Below are 17,811 nucleotides of genomic sequence, written 5' to 3'. Positions count from 1 at the left end.
AGTCCCTCCATGGTGGCACTTCATTACTCCCCAGTGACACCGAACTCACGTCTTAAGGCTATGACAGCAGCACCTCAAAAGAGATGTCCTTGCCATCTGGGAATACAGCAACAGTGGGTGGATGGCAAGCCCCTGGGAGGTGGTCTTTGGAGCCCAAAAGACTATGCAGTCCTATAGGCAAAGGTGGGAATGTTTTCTTCTGGGGCTGGGGAAATTCTTGGCCTTGGAGAGTCAATCAGAAGGCAGGAATGTTCCCTTACTCTGTCACCTTTAAATTTAGGAAGAGAAATCACCAAGTAAAGGGATTATTTGGGAATGCAAGAATTAGAATTGTAATTCTGGGCACACAAACCAGTGCAGCCGCTAGGTGTGTTCAAAGAACAAAGAGAAAGGCTGAGTCTTTACTGGGGAAGAGAGGAAGGTGATCTAAATTGTTTTGAAAGGAAGTTTACTGGAGCCAGGATCGTCTTGTAGGATCTAGCAAGTTCTGATTAGTGAGTGACAGCAACTACTACTGTAACTTAGAGTTAGGTCTTTGTGTTTTTTCTGAACTGAAAAGAACAGTTCCTTGAACAGGGACCTGGGTGCCCCTCCACTTGGCTTCCTGATTGCATTTTGGTTGGATATGACATGCATGACTTCAGTCTGTAGAATCAACTTTCACACTTTTGTTGTTACAGAGACAGGGTCATGCTCTATCGCCTAAGCTGGAGTGCAGTGGACACAATCATAGCTCACTGCAGCTTCAACCTCATGGGCTCTAGCCATCTTCCTTCCTCAGCCTCCCAAGTTATGGGGATTATACGTGCACCCACCATACCCAGCTCACACTTTTAAGAAAGACCATGTGGATAGATGATTATTTACCATTTTAGGCAACTTTTGTTCAGGAATGAATTTCATCCTTGCATGATTATCTTGTAGAAGGAAACACAGCACCATTTTTGCCTCATAAGTGTTTTATTTTCAGCACACAACAGCTGAGAAATTTGGTTTTACTAATAGCACACATGTAAATGGCAGAGAATGAAACTTTCAAGTAATTGGCACAGGTCTAAGGAACTCTGCCGGAGGAAGGAAGTACAGATGCTCGTCCATTTACCATGGGGTTACAGCTGGATAAACCCATTCTAAATTGAAAATATCGTAAGTTGAAATGAATTGGGTTACATCCAGATAAACCCATTTTAAGTAAAAAAATTGTTAAATTGAACCATTGTAAATTGAATCATTGTGAGCTAGGGACCATCTATAAATGCATCATTTGTTCACCACAGCCCCTGGGATCTCACTGCTGCTTAGGTAATGAGAAACATGTATTTGGTTCAAAAGTCAAAATAACCTCTCTCCTGACAACCATAATTCATTTTATTAGACATTTTTTACTGAGCATTAAACAGCACAAATCCAAATGATAAAGTGCAGGCCGGTTTGCAGGCCTGTATTTTAATCCACCTTGCGTGTGAGTGCACAGATACACATATACACAAATACAGATACACACATACCAGAAAAAAAAAACTTGCACATTTCATTATTCTGTAATCTATGTCATTTTAGAGAGCTGTGTACTTTTAAAAACTAACACCCTGGTGCACATGCACACATAATCTTTCCTTGGTCAATACAGCAATTCGGATTTATTTTAAAAGAAGAGGAAAAGAAAAAGAGTTTCACAAATGGGTTTATTTAAAAGGAAGCAAATTAAACAAAACTATGGTGATAACAGCAGATGTCTAGTTATAATTCATTTCCCTAATGCTGATTAATATATTCATGAACAAATCGAATGTATTGCCAAAAGAAGAATGCTACCATTAACACCCAGTGGCTATTGGTTTCAGTTGTGCTTCTCAATCAGGCAAAATGTTCTTTCTTTAGCTCTAATACTATTTATTTTGCTTCCTGCCAATCTCAAAAATAACTCATCTTGCGTGTTTCCTCATAAACGCTCCCTGGTGCTTGACTGCTTTGCCTATGTGGCATTTGATTTCAAACTGCCATTTTACCTTTATTAACATTTGGAACTTCTAAGCATGAGGAGAATGCCCAAAAGGCACACAAAAATAAGGCTGTTATTAGATCGGCAGAGTATGTTTTACAGCATATCTAGCTTTCTGTGTATACCAGAAACCTCTCTTTGCATCCAACATTGCATTCCCAATTGGGGTACAGAAAGTAAATTATCATCTGGGGACTCCAGCAAAGAAACTCTGGTATCAACATGTTTAATTTATTATTATTGCAAAAGAACAGTTTTTCTTATGATTAGTGAAACAGAAAACTCCCAATATATTTAAGAGTCTGCCCCCAAACCATTACAGGGGTTGGGGGAAGAGAAAAGCAGAAAACAAAAGAGAAGCAGAAGTAATGATCAGTTATCACATGATTTTTGTAGTAAACAATAGAATATGATGTGCAATAGTGCAATTTTCCTTTGCTAGTCCAGCAATGCAGATAAGTCTTAACAGGAAGTCCACCGATGTTACTTTTTCTATTTCGGGATTTAGTTGCGTGCTTGCCGGGGGTTCGAGTTCCTGCCAGACTTCTGACTCTGAGTGGAATCACTATTGCTGGAATCACTTTTACTGAGTTCAAGATGACGAAGCTTCATATCCCAGCGCTGAGAAATTTAAAATAGAAAATAGTCACAAGCACGTATCACTAGGGTCATCATTTCCATGATTCTAACAAATGGGTCAGACCACAAGGTCAGATCTCCAAAGCATTTTACTACTTTTCCAAAAGTACAAATCCATTTCCCAGGGTAACAAGAAAACTGATGCAATATGAACATTTTTCTCTGATTTTAACAAGCACAAAGTTGCCCATCTATATTATATTTAGTAATGCTATCAAACCTTGAACTTAAAATTTCCATGTCTGTAAATGATGATGAAAGTATCTCCCTATACATCTGGATATTTCCTGAGGTAACACACAGGAAGCTAGTGCTTCAAGATATTCAACAAATGGAAGATTTACACACAGAATTTGAAGGAAAGGCTATTTTTCAACATCCTCTCTTAAGACATATAAGAACATAGCCTTTAAAAATCTATGTGATTTGAGCAAGGAAAAAAAAACAAAAAATTTTTTGAGGGATGGCGGGGGTCTCAAAAATATTTTTCTAAGTAATATCCACCAAGTACAACAAAAAAAACAGATAAGGTCCTGCCTTCATTCTAAGTTTTACAAAGCAGGCGTTGGCAATGTTTTTATTAGCCACAATCAAGTTTAGTAATAGTTCATATTGATAATGTCAATATTTACACGTAATTTAAGTTAAATGGAAGTTATATTACATGAGGAAAGGTAGGGAATATGAACTGCAGCTGTACTTCCCAAACTTCAAACATGGACATCACGTGGGGAATTTGTTAAAATTGCCAATTTTCATTCAGTAGGTCTGAGACAGGGCCCAAGATTTTCATTACTAACAAGCTCCCACACGATTCCTGTGTTGCTGGTCCAGGGACCACATTTTAAATAGCAAGGATCATCAGATCCTTGGGTCAGGTGGCCCAAGTTCAAATTCTAACTCCCCCACTTACCGTGCGAAGTTTCTTGAATTTACTAGACTTCATTTTCATCATTTATATGTTGGAACTGATAATAGAATCTACTTATAAGAATTAGATTCATCTGAAGATTGATAACAATATATACAAAGTGCTTAGCATATAGTAAATTAGTTATTGTTTTTCTATTACTGAAAGTCATTCTCCATTTTAGTATACTTTACTTCACAATCTTGTTTTCCTATTTTATAAACAGTCTGATTCTCAACTTCCCAAGAAAGTCCAAACAACTTGAATAGTTTGCTATAGGAGACTTAGGTAAAAAACCGTTTCCATGAAAAAAAAAAAAAACATAATAATAACGTTTCTTATACAATTCTTGATTAATCCACTGAGCAAAACTCAGCTAAGAGAAAATCTGATTTAAAACCAACATCCTTCATAAAACTTTTTTTTTACACGTCTTCAAATTGACTGGAAAACTAAAACAGGGATCTCAATAATTCTGGCCAAAGGAGATTTTCTACTCAAACTCTTTAGCCCTCAATATCTGCAAATGAATTTAAAATTGTTCAAATTATAGGGTTTTTTTTTTCCTTTAGAGTATTTAAATCCAGACTGAGAATATAAATGACCTAACAATAACTCTGCAAGTCTCCTGCAAAAGGAATGGGAAATTCTGAGAAAGCAATGGAAAACAGGACAAACAAGCCACATGTCCTGTCAACAACACAATGATATTATTTTGGTACCAAAAGAGGAGCAGTAAGCCTTGTTATATGCTTTGCAGCAGGGATATTGAAAGCTCTTCCAACTGGTACAGGAATTTAGGACAAATTCCTGTTCTGCATTAGCAAGCAGAAAACCAAATTAAAAAGACAGTAAGAGATTCCAACATACTGAACAAGAGCCACTTTTTTCTTTACTAAACAATAAACTAATTGAAGAGAGCTGCAGAGAGAATGCCCACATGTCTAAACTTGAAATGCATCTCACTTTTGACTTACCTACTGAAAGGGGGCAGAACTTACTGGAGGGTAGTTTCTCCTTACAAAATAATGCCCTCTACATTTTTGTAGGTCATTTAAACCCAAATGTGTCTGCTGTGTCAAGTGCCAGATGTATAAGATAAACTGCCCAAGGGTGTTTAACTTACCATGTCAATGTTTCCCAAGCCTTCAAACTTGCAGATGGAAGAGGATGTATTACGTTTGGTACAGTTCCCACTCCCCCCACCCACCCATACATCCTTTGAGATTTTTTTTGTCCCCCTATACATTTCCCAACTCCATTCTTTTCTTTGAAACAGATTTGCCTAGTGCAGTAAGAAGAAACAAAACCTTCTATAATACAGTCATGTACTACGTGATTTTTAAAAATGTATCAGTTCCACAATCTGAGAGCTATCGACTTAAAAATAAGGCTAAATTACTGCTCTAAGGACCTAATTTGTTCAGTTCTCTTACATATAGATGAACGTAGCTACGCTTTGTACGTAGGAATTGGTGTTTATTCATTGGACATCACTGTTTATTTTCTTACCCATAATTTATTCTCCCCTTCTCACAAACTGCAATTTGTTCAGGGAAGCAATATCCCTAGACTTTTTTAAAATAGACTACATTTCCTAGGCTGTTTTGCAGCTAAGTAAAAGTTGCTTGATGAGACTCTTGGAAATCCCTTTTACCCCCTCTTTTTCTGCCTGAAATGTAGACGTGATAGTAGAGGCAGAGCAGCCATATTGTAACCTCCAGGTGAGCATAAGTACGGAAGCAATGCCTTTAAAAATGGCACAGCAGCTGGTCGCGGTAGCTCACACCTGTAATCCCAGCACATTGGGAGGCTAAGGCAGGCAGATCACCTGAGGTCAGGAGTTTGAGCCCAGCCTGACCAACATGGAGAAACCCCATCTCTACTAAAAATACAAACTAAGCCAGGTGTAGTGGCACATGCCAGTAATCCCAGCTACTTAGGAGGCTGAGGCAGGAGAATCACTTGAACCCGGGGGGCGAAAGTTGCACTCCAGCCTGGACAACAAGAGTGAAACTCCTTCTCAAAAAGAAAAGAAAAAAAAAAGGTAGAGAAATAAGCTAGAAGCAGCCTGACAATGTGGAACCACCCTGCCGGGACTGGACTACAGCTAGACTCCTTGGGAAGTGAAATTAGGGCAACTGTAGTTAGATCTTTGATACACATACAGGGAATTCATTCCTTAAATGAAATAGACATCAAAGATAAATTCAGCTCTTGGAATATATAAATATATGCATACTAAATTTTAGTATTTCTCATATAGTTGAAGGAAGCTCTTTCATTTTAATGACAGATGGCTGGTTTTCTACTTTTGTTTTGTGTGTATTACTTCAAACATAAAATACAGGCTTACCTTAACTTTTTTACCAAGACGATCCTTCCATTTCTCAGCTATAGAGCCTTCCACCAAGAGTAATCTGCATTTTTAAAAGAAGCAACCATTTTTGAAAAATTAAAACCTGTTACTGAAAAGTACAAGTAATCAGTGCCAAGAAAGACTTATATGTTTATTTTTGAATAGGACAGCCAAGATTTAGAACCGTAATTATTAACCATTTGTGAGTCACAGGCCCAAATGAAGTTACGGTCCCTCTCCCTGGAAAAATGCAAACCATAAACTACACACATACACCCATTCCATATATGAAATCAAGGATCCCAGCTAAAACTTACCTGTAATCCCCAAGAAGGTGGACAGATCCCAAGGTAAGAATGTGAGGGTAAGATCTCTAGATAGAAGTGCAATGAGAGTAGGGTAAGCAAAGCAGTTATTCTGTATCCTTAATGAGTGAATTACCTGGAACGTTCCTCATCTTCATAGCCCATGATGACGTATTCCTCATTAACATTAAGCGGAGGACAGAGGCAGCCAGAGCTGGTGTGGAGGTTGACAGTATCCCGTGGAATGTTCACCAGAGAAGACTTTAGAATCTCCTTCACCTCCACTACTGCAGTCACATCATGGCACTTTGCCTTTATCTCTTTAACTTTAGCCCGAATGACTGCGATAAAAGACAAGAAAAGCTGATAATAATATGACTCATAATTTTTTTTTTTTTTTGAGACGGAGTTTCGCTCTTGTTACCCAGGCTGGAGTGCAATGGCGCGATCTCGGCTCACCGCAACCTCCGCCTCCTGGGTTCAGGCAATTCTCCTGCCTCAGCCTCCTGAGTAGCTGGGATTACAGGCACGTGCCACCATGCCCAGCTGATTTTTTGTATTTTTAGTAGAGACGGGTTTCACCATGTCGACCAGGATGGTCTCGAACTCTTTACCTCGTGATCCACCCGCCTCGGCCTCCCAAAGTGCTGGGATTACAGGCTTGAGCCACCGCGCCCGGCCTCTTCAGTTAATTCTTATCCACTTGATATTCAATGAATGGAACAGAAAAGTCAGCCAGATATTTTTGCTGTAGACTGCAGTGTGTGACATACAACAACACATGACCTCCTAATGCTCTGCCCTGCTCTCTTTACAATTTGTGGCTATGCATATATTTGTGTGTATATATGCATGTGTGTGCATGTGCTTTTGAGAAATCCATTTAGAGAATCAAAGATTGAGTCAATAATCGGATATGACTTTGTTCTAAAATTCCATTTTGGATGTGTATATATGCATGTGCAGTTCCAATTGCTGCCAACAGGAATTTAAACTATGTTAATTTCACAATATGAAAAGACCTAGTACTTACATATGCTTTCTTTTTTTTTTTTTTTTTTTTTTGAGACGGAGTTTCACTCTTGTTACCCAGGCTGGAGTGCAATGGCACGATCTCGGCTCACCGCAACCTCTGCCTCCTGGGTTCAGGCAATTCTCCTGCCTCAGCCTCCTGAGTAGCTGGGATTACAGGCACGCACCACCATGCCCAGCTAATTTTTTATATTTTTAGTAGAGACGGGGTTTCACCATGTTGACCAGGATGGTCTCGATCTCTCGACCTCGTGATCCACCCACCTCAGCCTCCCAAAGTGCTGGGATTACAAGCTTGTGCTTTCTTTCCTTGTTGGTATTCCTTTAACAGGTCTATTTTTATTTTTCTTGTTTTTTAAATCATTTTTTGAATCAGGTCTATTAATAGGTTTTCTCAAGTGGTGGGCCTCTTTAGTGTTATAAATTTGTCCTGCTCAATAGTGTTTCCGAACTGGCTCTGCAGTCTTTTCACCTGCCTCATCTTGGGTTGCTGTTCAGTTATTAGCTCCTTTCTTTCTCTGTGTTCAGTACAGATTGTCTTTTATATTCTCCTTTATATGAGCTACATTTTCTTCTTTGTTCAGATATCAGGTCCTTTCTTCCTTTGTGTTCAGTGCAGATTATCTTTCATACTCTCCTCTAGGTGGACTACATTTTCTTCTTGAATAAAAATTGTCACCACTAGACCTTATTTCCTCCCTCTGCCTTGAAGTCAGACACTCCAACACTCCTTCCCCTCACGTGCTACAGCATATATTCTCAAACGTCAGTTGCATCATTCTACCTCTCTCGACGGATATATTGGCACCCAATTTATGTCACAAGAGTCACTTTACTTCTCAATGTTAACAACAAATGGCCTTCAGTTGCAAAGTTAAAGTATTTGACTCAGAATCTAGAAAGTATAGTTCTGCTTCTTTTCTGTATGTCCCTGCTTTAAAAGAGTCAAATTGTTTAGATTCCTGCTTCTAGTAAATGAGTTTTTAAAAGAACAGTTTTAAAACATCAAGAAAGAAGTAAAATGTCAATTAGTAAAAAGCCAATGGCATTTCTCCCAGTACCCTCATTGCTCCAGTTCAATACCAATGGACATTACATAGAGAAAAACACAGTTTACCCAAATGAGTCAATGTTTCAAAAACTTTTTAGACATGTAATTGCAAACCACTTTAATCTGAGTACCTTCCCACATATTTTAGAGGTTTTGGACTATAAAGGATTAGAAGAAAGTAATCTGTGAAAAATATAAAACCAGCTAATCAACCATTCCACCCATTAATGCTCCAATTTCATCACACAAACTTAATATTCTACCATTACAACACACATGACAGAAATTAAGTTACTAATGAATTCTAAAAACTTCACATTTCAGTCTTCAGAGAATTAGTTGCCTCAAGTATGAGAACTTGTAGCAAACAAAAGGTGTACCCAACTGTCCTTGCTTGGTTCAACTGGCAAGTGGAGGCCCTGTCTGTTCATGTTCTCCCCATTCTGTATTTAACAAAAGATAAGATTGCCCTTTTTGAAATGTCATTTGGGAGAATCAGATGAGAAATTCTCAACCCCAACTAACAGGCATTTTTGTGTGACCTGGCTTAAGTGTACGTGCTTCATAGCATCCATCAACTATTAGAGATTAGTGAACTGTGCAAATGTTCTCAAACTAATGATTTATTTACCCAGTGTCTACTATTTTCATTTGAAATTTTTAGCACATGTACCCACTCCAAAATAAATATCTTTCTACAAGACCTACTTTTTCACTCAAGTAATTTTGTTAACACTTAAAGAGTTTTTCACAGAATTAATCTGAATGAAGTAGAAGTTTTATCTGTATTTCCGGTTGCTCCCACCTTGACTTTGTTTTCTCAGTAGACACATGCAGATATAAAATATAAAAAATAAAAATATTTTGCAAGTAAAATATATTTCCTTTTCAGAATTCTTTCTTCTATTTTATCATTTGAGTGCCTCCCTTTCCCAAAGAAACTGCAAGTAAATCCAGACAAATGACAATCTTGAAACTATGATCAACTTAGCTATTACTTGGTTACAAAAAAGAAATTATCTGCTCCTTTTCACTAATTATGATCCATATCCCATTTTATTTTATGATATTCATTCAGCTATCTTCTCTAAGACCTTCACTTTCCATGACTTGTCTTTCAACTTTTAACAGAAATAACAGCAACAACTATTGCAGCACTAAAGAAGCTCGGATAAAATAAAACTTGAACATAGGATAAGTAAAATAAATAATTACATTTCCCTGATATAAAATTTATATGTTTTTATTCTTAGCATTACAGTATTTAAAAGTTTATATAGCATTTTTCAGTCTTAAGAAGCTAATCCCCTAGAAATTAAGGCCTCTTTTTTCCCTAGGGTTCTTCACATCAATCTGTAAAGAAATGGGTTCCTAGATAAAGCAGCCAGGCATTTGACTTCTTAGATAAACATAACCTTACAAACTTCTGAGCATCCATCATTGACTAAGAAAAGCTACATTCCTCCTAAGATGAGCAGCAAGCAAAACATAAAATTCCATTGAAGAAAAACGGGAAACAAGGTGGATCTGTTTTAAAGAGATTTAACTAAACCAAAAATTTTCAACTTTGTATTTTTTAATAAACTGCGTTTTGAAAGATATTGAAGATAACTCTTAGTCTTATTCATTTCTCTCCTTCCAACTTCAAAAAATATAGAAGAAATAAATCTGCTCTATATATCATATATACTTTTAAATAGTGCACACAAATGCAACAATAAAACTCTTATTTTAATAAGGTTCACTTTAAAAGTCTGTTTAATCGCTGTGTTTACTCATTGACTCAACATCAATAGTCTTATGCAGAGACAGTAACATACCTTTTACTAATACCATAGATATTGGAAAAAATAAAAATGCCTATGGAATACAGTAAATATCAGTCAGTTCCTTATGTTTCAACTGGAAAACTCTGTTAATTGCCATTTCTAAATATAATGACTGTATAAATAAATTTATGACTCTAAAGTACATACCAGCATCTAAAAGTACATTGTGAACAATCAAAGAAGGGACAACTTAGATTCAATAATCATTGATAAAATCAGGATGGTAATATATCTCATGGGGCAGCTGAGAAAATTAAAGATAATGCATAGAAATCACTTAGCATATAGGGCAAAAATGGCAGGCTTTTTAATCCTTCAGTTAAGTTTGTCAGCTACATTTGGATTGGTGGCTCTTCAATTAATATTTAATTTATTAGAATGTCAGATTTTAAGTCAAGCTAGATACAACACATTTCTTTAGCTGAATACCAACTTCTACAAGTGTTGCTTTCCAAATCTATCTGTGTTTTTCATGGGATAGGCTGACTGACAAAACCAAGCTGAGTCTTCTAACAGTTCCTTACGCATCAAAGTGCTCTTCTATTCACCCAGTTAAGCACAACCGATGGCCTATGCAACCCAACTTGAGCTCAAATCCTCCTTCAATCTCCAGGTAGGGAAGAGTCCCGTGTATCTTGATACTTATCTCTGTGTACTTACATGCATGGCTCTAGGAGGACAACAATACTGCCTGGTGTGCTTCAACATCAACCATGTCTGCTTGGTATGCTTGAACATCAACCATGTGTTAAGTATTTTGCCCATGGGAGACATGTTAATTCGTTGGGGCAGAGGGACTATGCTCTTAAAAGTTGTCTTTTGGTTTTTAAGCCTTATTCTTAAATGGCTCTACTTATTTACATGTGCACATATTCATGGGTGCATCCACACACCTTAACACCGCAGTTTATAAATCAACCATGAAGCTTTCCTTACCATAGTTGTAATTGTTCCGGAAATAGGTCTTCTGTGTAGCTCTAATAGGCTTACATTTACAGCGTTCTGAAAAACACAGTTAAGTCATAAGCACATTTCCAATATTCACTTTCTTTTGTTTACTCACGTTTTTTGCTGAGACTAGATCTCAGTTTGGTGATGAGAAGGCTCTTGTCAATTCTGAGTGTCTGATCTTTTTCTCCTGGAAGTACATTCATGTTTATTCTATCCACATGGCCTCTTATTCAATGTCAGTATGTACATCATTTCAGTTCTCAACAAACCACCCAAATCTTGAGGAAATGCTGTTCACCCCCGTGCATGAGAAGAACATGACCCCTTAATCCTGAAAGAGGTGTGCTTCATGATTATGGAAATATTAACATCATGAATGCCAACCGGGAGGCACTTTTCTGCCTATGCTCAGGTCGCTGGTTTACCCTGTGGACTACCACCTCATGTTCACAGACTTTTAACAGACGTCACAGCACTCCTCCTAATATTAGTTCCGAGATCTCAAAGCAACTCGAGGAGATAAGCAAGTGTTATTACAACCCAGTGAACTTGGTGAGGTTCTTAAGGGGAGCAGTGAGCCCCTTCCATAGGGTATAATAACCACCATTCAACTTAATGGTATGCTGATGCTTGTTGGAGTAAATTATTATCTACATATTTTGAAAAGAGAAATTCATGTTTTAAAAATATTTGGTGAGTAGTGACCAGAATGCACATTTTATGTGTATATGAGGTTAGTGCAGAAGTAATTGTGGTTTTTGCCATCATAATAATAACAATTCTAATTATCTCAAAATGTTTTCTCCAAGGATAGATTCACTTGACATATTGGAGAGTAGATTATTACATGTTTCATGGAAGAGCTACACAGCTGAGATTACTTAGTTAAGAAATACACATCATAAGCATGGTTAATTGTCAGGAATTAATGTCAATGTAAAAGTAGAAAAAATACACAACTATCTTAAAAATATTTAATTATATGTAAAGATTTCTTTAAATAGTGCCCCTGAGAAAGCTTCATTAAAAATCAAATAATATGTGCTTCTCTTTTGACACAGAAAAAGGAAATAAGAACACATAAATTAGAGAAAGAACATCAACAAAAAAATTTTTGCTTCAAAGGTGTTTTATGGCTGGACACAAGGGCTCATGCCTGAATCCCAGCACTTAATTTGGGAGGCCAACAGGGTGAGGCAATAGGTGAGGAAAAAATAAATTGAGCCCAGGAGTTCAAGACCAGTCTGGGCAATGTGACAAAAACCCATCTTTACAAAAAAAAAAAAATACAAAAATCAGCTGGTGTGGTGGCATGTGCCTATAGTTTCAGCTATTTGGGAGGCTGATTTGGGAGGATCACTTGAGCCCTGGAGGTCAAGGCTGCAGTGAGCCAAGATTATGCCAGTGCACTTCAGCCTGGGTGACACAGTGAGACCCTGTCTCAAAAAAAAAGTTGTTTTATGTTAACATGGAGAATAAAAGGCAGAAGCTTTTCTTGACCACTTGTATTTTCTAATGAAAATAAATTTTACTTCCAGTTGAACTTGTCAATAACATACTTTAAAGTAGCAGTCCCAAAATCAGTATCGCCCTTCCTGCCAGAGAAATAAGTATCTCTACTGGGGATGGTAGCAGCAGCAACTGTTGATCTTGCCCATGACAGAAATGAGAATTCCTCAGTGATACGCACAGCTCCTTCCCTTGTTCTGCTGATCATTTTTAGCACACAATTTCTGTGAAGATCTCAGCCCAATAAACAATGAGTAACATTAGTGCTCGTTGCTATTTTGAAAAAAACTACTCCAAAAATAACTTTATTAGCTTACTGATTGTATTCTCATTTAAAACAGAATGAAAAGTTACCTAGTTTTTGGCTTTTTTACAGTATTTTATTTTGTATTAAAATGTTATATGTATTTTTAAAGAGATATTATTGAAATGAGAATATTTCTGAAGAAATAAATGCTATGGTATTAGATTTATAAATTATCTTCATCCATATATATATAGACCTGATTTTTGTACTTTAAAATAGATATCTACCAAAAATAATGCATGTAAATAAATTATTTACACATTTGTAATTCTTCAGAAATTTGCTTACAATCAAATAAAAAATTTAGGCAAAAACTACAGCAACTGTCACTGAATTGAGTCTAAATGGATGTTTTTACTTACATATCTGCTTGGAGCATAAACAAATGGATTCCATAAAAGTTTCTAGGCAGGGATTTTTAAAAATTATATTATAAAGTGATTTAGTAATATTTCAAGTAGGTATTTACAAAGCTATGCATACACCTACATATACATAGCTAGACTATTACCTAATAAATAGCTAATGAGCCAAGCAAATATTCTTGGAACTAAATTTTGCTCATCTGCAATATAATTCTTATTTCTGCTGGTCTCCAAGGTGACAATGCCATAGTAATTATATGTGACAATGTCTCAATCCCTAACTTTTGCCATAAGCAAATTATCTGTTTGAAGATCAGTTCAAGTAGCTTGATAAAATAACAGAATTAATGAGAATTTGAGTTTTATACTCACAAAGCTCAAAAATGAAAGAACCTTGTCTCACTTATTTATGTTTACTCAACCCAAACATTCATATCTAAGGTGATTCATGAAAAGTGTATCTTAGATCAGTAGATCTGAAACATTACTCCTCATGTAAATTATGTTTACACACATCGACATATACATCCCCAAAAGCCCAAAAACTGAGAAATTGTGAAGAATCACAGAGAGATTCATCGCGTGCATTAGCTGTCACCTTTTTTTATGCCTGCTACCCTAAATCAGAAGTAACAGTTTATTTTTATTACCAAGAGTTGATTTCTTGATACTCAGACTTTTGGGGAGGGGGCCTGTAGCATTACTATCATTTCTAGTTTAATTGCTAACAGTCTTCCTCTCCCAACTTCCTAGAGGCGCAAGCTTTTTAAGTTTTGGCTTTTAGAGTAGAAAAATGAAATCTATTATTTACTGAGCTTTACACAAAAACCATCAGATATTGATTTTTCTTTATTCCACTGTTGAGGAGAAAAGCTTACAAATGAATTAGTCTGCCTTGGTGCTTTATCTGAGGGAAAAAAAATATTTTAAAAGTTAAAGGAGTTGGTTTTGACAAAGTAGGCTAAGAAATGACGAGATCTTCAAACATGGGCAGTTTTAACATTAACAATTCATTTACCTCAAAGCCTGGAATTAATACGTCACCTTCAAATGCGGGACACAGTGCAGTGCTGCATCTTACGAGCAGCCATGGAAAGGACAGGAAACGGTTTTCAGTTCAGTTCTTTCTCATATTCCCTCCACTCCTCTTGCTTGCTGCTTCTAGCTACTCTCTTAATATCAGTGATCTCCTACATATCTGCTAATGCACCTGGAGACTGTTTATTATCCTACTACAAATGTGAGTTTATCACCGTAGTAGAAAGCTGAATTTGCAAAGTTAACATGCCCAGTACTTTGCAGAACTTGGTCTGTAACTCAGGGGAAACGCCCCATGATACACATCGTGCCCTAGCAGTGAACAGCCTTGCTGCCTCACAGTGGCTTCTTATAAAAATAAAAATAGTTCAGAGGAGACAAGAATCTTAGCCTTCTTTATTCAAAGCTTTGCTCATACAAATATGCTCACTTATTTTTTAAAAACATAAGGATACTACTATTTTTGATATGATTTCAGAAGATCTAAAGATATCTAAGTACATGATCCAGTTATGAAATATGATACTCATTGGACTGTCCCTATTTAATGTAACCTTGTTTGAGTTCAAGCTTAAGTGTGATAAAACTTTCTAACTATCCCTGACCTTTGTTTGAAATTGAATGCTTTTGGGTCTTATCCAGAGCTGCAAGACTATAATTAACTTCATCAGATCCTCAAACTCCCATAACCTTTCATGTAGCATGATTTTGGAGGACTACTATGTTTGAGTGGATAATTTTCTATTTTTTTCTTGGAAAAAAATATCCTTAGATCTGTGCTCAGGATTTATTGTCAAAAAGTAGGGAGAAGGAGAGAAGAACATATAATTGTATTTGTGTTACGATTTCCTTTATAGCTTTTTCAAGACTGACCCTTTCTAATCAGATCAGAATTTAAATCGTTTTCATTTTCACCAGATGCACTGTACGTCTCATACCCTGGCATTTGACCCCTGAAACCCACTCGTCCTCTTTTCCGCCATTTTAAAACACATAGGAGCAAATCACAACACATTTTAAAAGATAGAAAAAATAAAATTTTATAATTTGAAGATCCATGTCCTTCACCATGACTTCTTTACTGAGATCTAGATCGATATTTCCAACTGCCTGTAAGAGGGGTTTGTGAGGAGTTCCATAATTTTTAACATCTGGTAACATCCATCACACCATGAATTTGTCTTTCTTCTATAGAAATGAGAGTAGTGCCCTCTGAACTCCACAACTCTGGTATATCTATGCTTCCGTAAACATGAGATGGGAAAGGAAAACAGAACTAGCATTTGTTGAACCCTTTCAGTTACTTATATATGAATTCATTCATTCTGTAAATATCGGGCATCTGCTACATTCCGCACAGTGTAATAAACATGTAGGACACATGATGGGCTCTACAGACGATCCAGAAGAGGATAAAGACATTGAACAAAAAAAATTACACACAAAATAATTTGTCATATGTGATACATGTTAGGAAATTAAAACAGGATGTGTATGTATAATAAGAACATATCACTTAATGACCTAAACTAGTCTGGCCTCCAATATACTGTGAGAAAATGATATTTAAAGCTTGAAACCTGAAAGGCGAGTTGTGGTCCTCTAGGCAGGAACTACATCTTTATATATAAGATAAAGAATACGAAGTCCATAAAGGAGACTGAGAAGAAGCAGCCAGTGTTGTGGAAGGAAATACAGGAGAGTGTGGAGTTAAAAAAGTGTATTTGCAAAATAAAAGCAGGGTAGTCCTCTGTGTCAAATGACCCTCAGAGCCAAAATGAGTTTAGAGAGAAAAGGGTCCGCTAAATTCAACTTGCAAGGTGATGACTGGACCCTGAGCAAAAGAGAGAATAGGACTTTGAAAGTCAGAGGACTTCATCCACTACACAAGAAAAAAAAGGAGAAGAGTGCTGATACTGACAAGTTTATAAATTGGTTGGTGGAGTAATGAGGGAGTTCTTTCCAATGGCTTTTACTTTCTCATTGAAGAATGAAGTGAAGTCATCAGCTATGGGGAATGAGGGGCTATGAAAAGCAGGATGCGGGCACGTAAGTAAAGAAAGTATAAAGCGGTTATTTCATCAAGTAGAAAGGCAAACTTTATAGAGAGTAGGAATGATGGGCAATCTTGATTTTCTGTCTGATATTTGTCTTGAATTTAAAGTGAAACTAGTCACCTCAGTTGAGTAATTTTCTCAAATAACTGGAGTTGGAATTTGCCAGATGAATATGGCAGAAGAAGAGAAAGCAAAGAAATTGAGGGAATGAGAATTGCAATAGACCATGATATCTCACACAGACAAGGGAATGAGAATTTTTTTTCAAGGGAATGAGAATTGCAATAGACCATGATATCTCACACAGACAAGGAGACCAGAGGCTTAGCAGATAGGAAGTGGCAGCTGATGAACAGGCAATCTCAACACGGTTTAAAAAAAAAAAGGAAGCAGTGATGACAATACTGCAACAAGTCATCTTGAATGAAAAGAAGTGGTAAGCAAACAGTGGGATTGTTAGAATTCACATGACAACGCTAGCACCACTGCTAGATGGCAAGGCCCAGAAGTGCTCGTGGAAGTGAGTGGCTGAGGTAGAATAGACTAGCATGTAAGTAAAGTGAGAAAATCAACGCAGTAGGTGGACCATCTGCCTTACCATCACAGCCATCAACAGCAACAGGAATGGTTGCCCCTGTGGAACTTGTTCAGATAGCCCCTAAACATAAGTTGGGCAATATACCACTTGGCCATTCAGGAGGTCAATTCCACTGTCCTAGAAACAAGGCGATGGTAAAACATCGCTAGGTTCCACCCGGTGGAACACATTCCCTCTTCCCAAAATTGCAAGTCATCAAACGGGAACTTAATGGAAAAATTGACAGGGTCTTATTGTTCCTAGGGCATTAACGAACAAACAGAAACACCAGAACCCTAGAGTCCTGACATCAGTGATAAAAGGGCAAAACAACAACAACAACAACTCCCGCAGATTCAGAAACTGACTATGTTAAACTAGGAACCGTATTAATAGGAGGTTTGAATGTAGAAGTCAAATTGATATTACGTTCATGAAAGGGTGTACTTTTACACACTAAAAAATAAAATAAAATGATGCACAGAACTCAGTCTCAAAAACGCCATGGTATGCCAAAGCAGCCAGTCCCGAGTGTATACATTATGCTTCCCTTTACGTGAAGCTCAATATCAACACCAATCTATGGCAATAAAAATCAGAACTGTGCTTGCCTTGTTCTGAGGGTAAGATGCGTGATTGGACACCTGATAATTTAGAGAAATGTTCTTTGTCTTGATCTGGATGGTGGTTACATAAGTATATACATTTGTCAAAATTTAAATGCAGCATACACTTAAGATTTGTAGTATTTTACTACAAATATAGCTTAATAAAGTTATATTAACATAAAAATATTTCTTTCATTTTTGTCATAAAATGAAGTGTTTTCTTGACTAAGCAGTCATTCATTATGTATTTAAAACAATATTTATTTCCTAAA

General features: G+C 36.9%; 1 protein-coding gene across 2 annotated transcripts in view; it reads right to left on the bottom strand.

Moving 5' to 3' along the window:
* Positions 1-1,666: 1,666 nt before the first annotated feature.
* Positions 1,667-17,811, bottom strand: part of FRZB (frizzled related protein) — a 34,467-nt gene continuing 18,322 nt past the window's right edge. For both annotated transcript variants that reach the window (XM_074399381.1, XM_003921794.4), the window contains exons 4-7: positions 11,064-11,129; positions 6,352-6,556; positions 5,908-5,971; positions 1,667-2,623 (exon numbers count right to left, since the gene is read on the bottom strand). In XM_074399381.1, coding sequence (XP_074255482.1) covers positions 2,507-2,623; positions 5,908-5,971; positions 6,352-6,556; positions 11,064-11,129 — 452 coding nt within the window. In that variant the 3' untranslated portion in view covers positions 1,667-2,506. The remainder of the gene's footprint in view (positions 2,624-5,907; positions 5,972-6,351; positions 6,557-11,063; positions 11,130-17,811) is intronic.

This window comes from Saimiri boliviensis, chromosome 5 (assembly GCF_048565385.1).
Source record: "Saimiri boliviensis isolate mSaiBol1 chromosome 5, mSaiBol1.pri, whole genome shotgun sequence".
Lineage (NCBI taxonomy): Eukaryota > Metazoa > Chordata > Mammalia > Primates > Cebidae > Saimiri > Saimiri boliviensis.
This window is presented reverse-complemented; position numbering and strand designations above follow the sequence as displayed.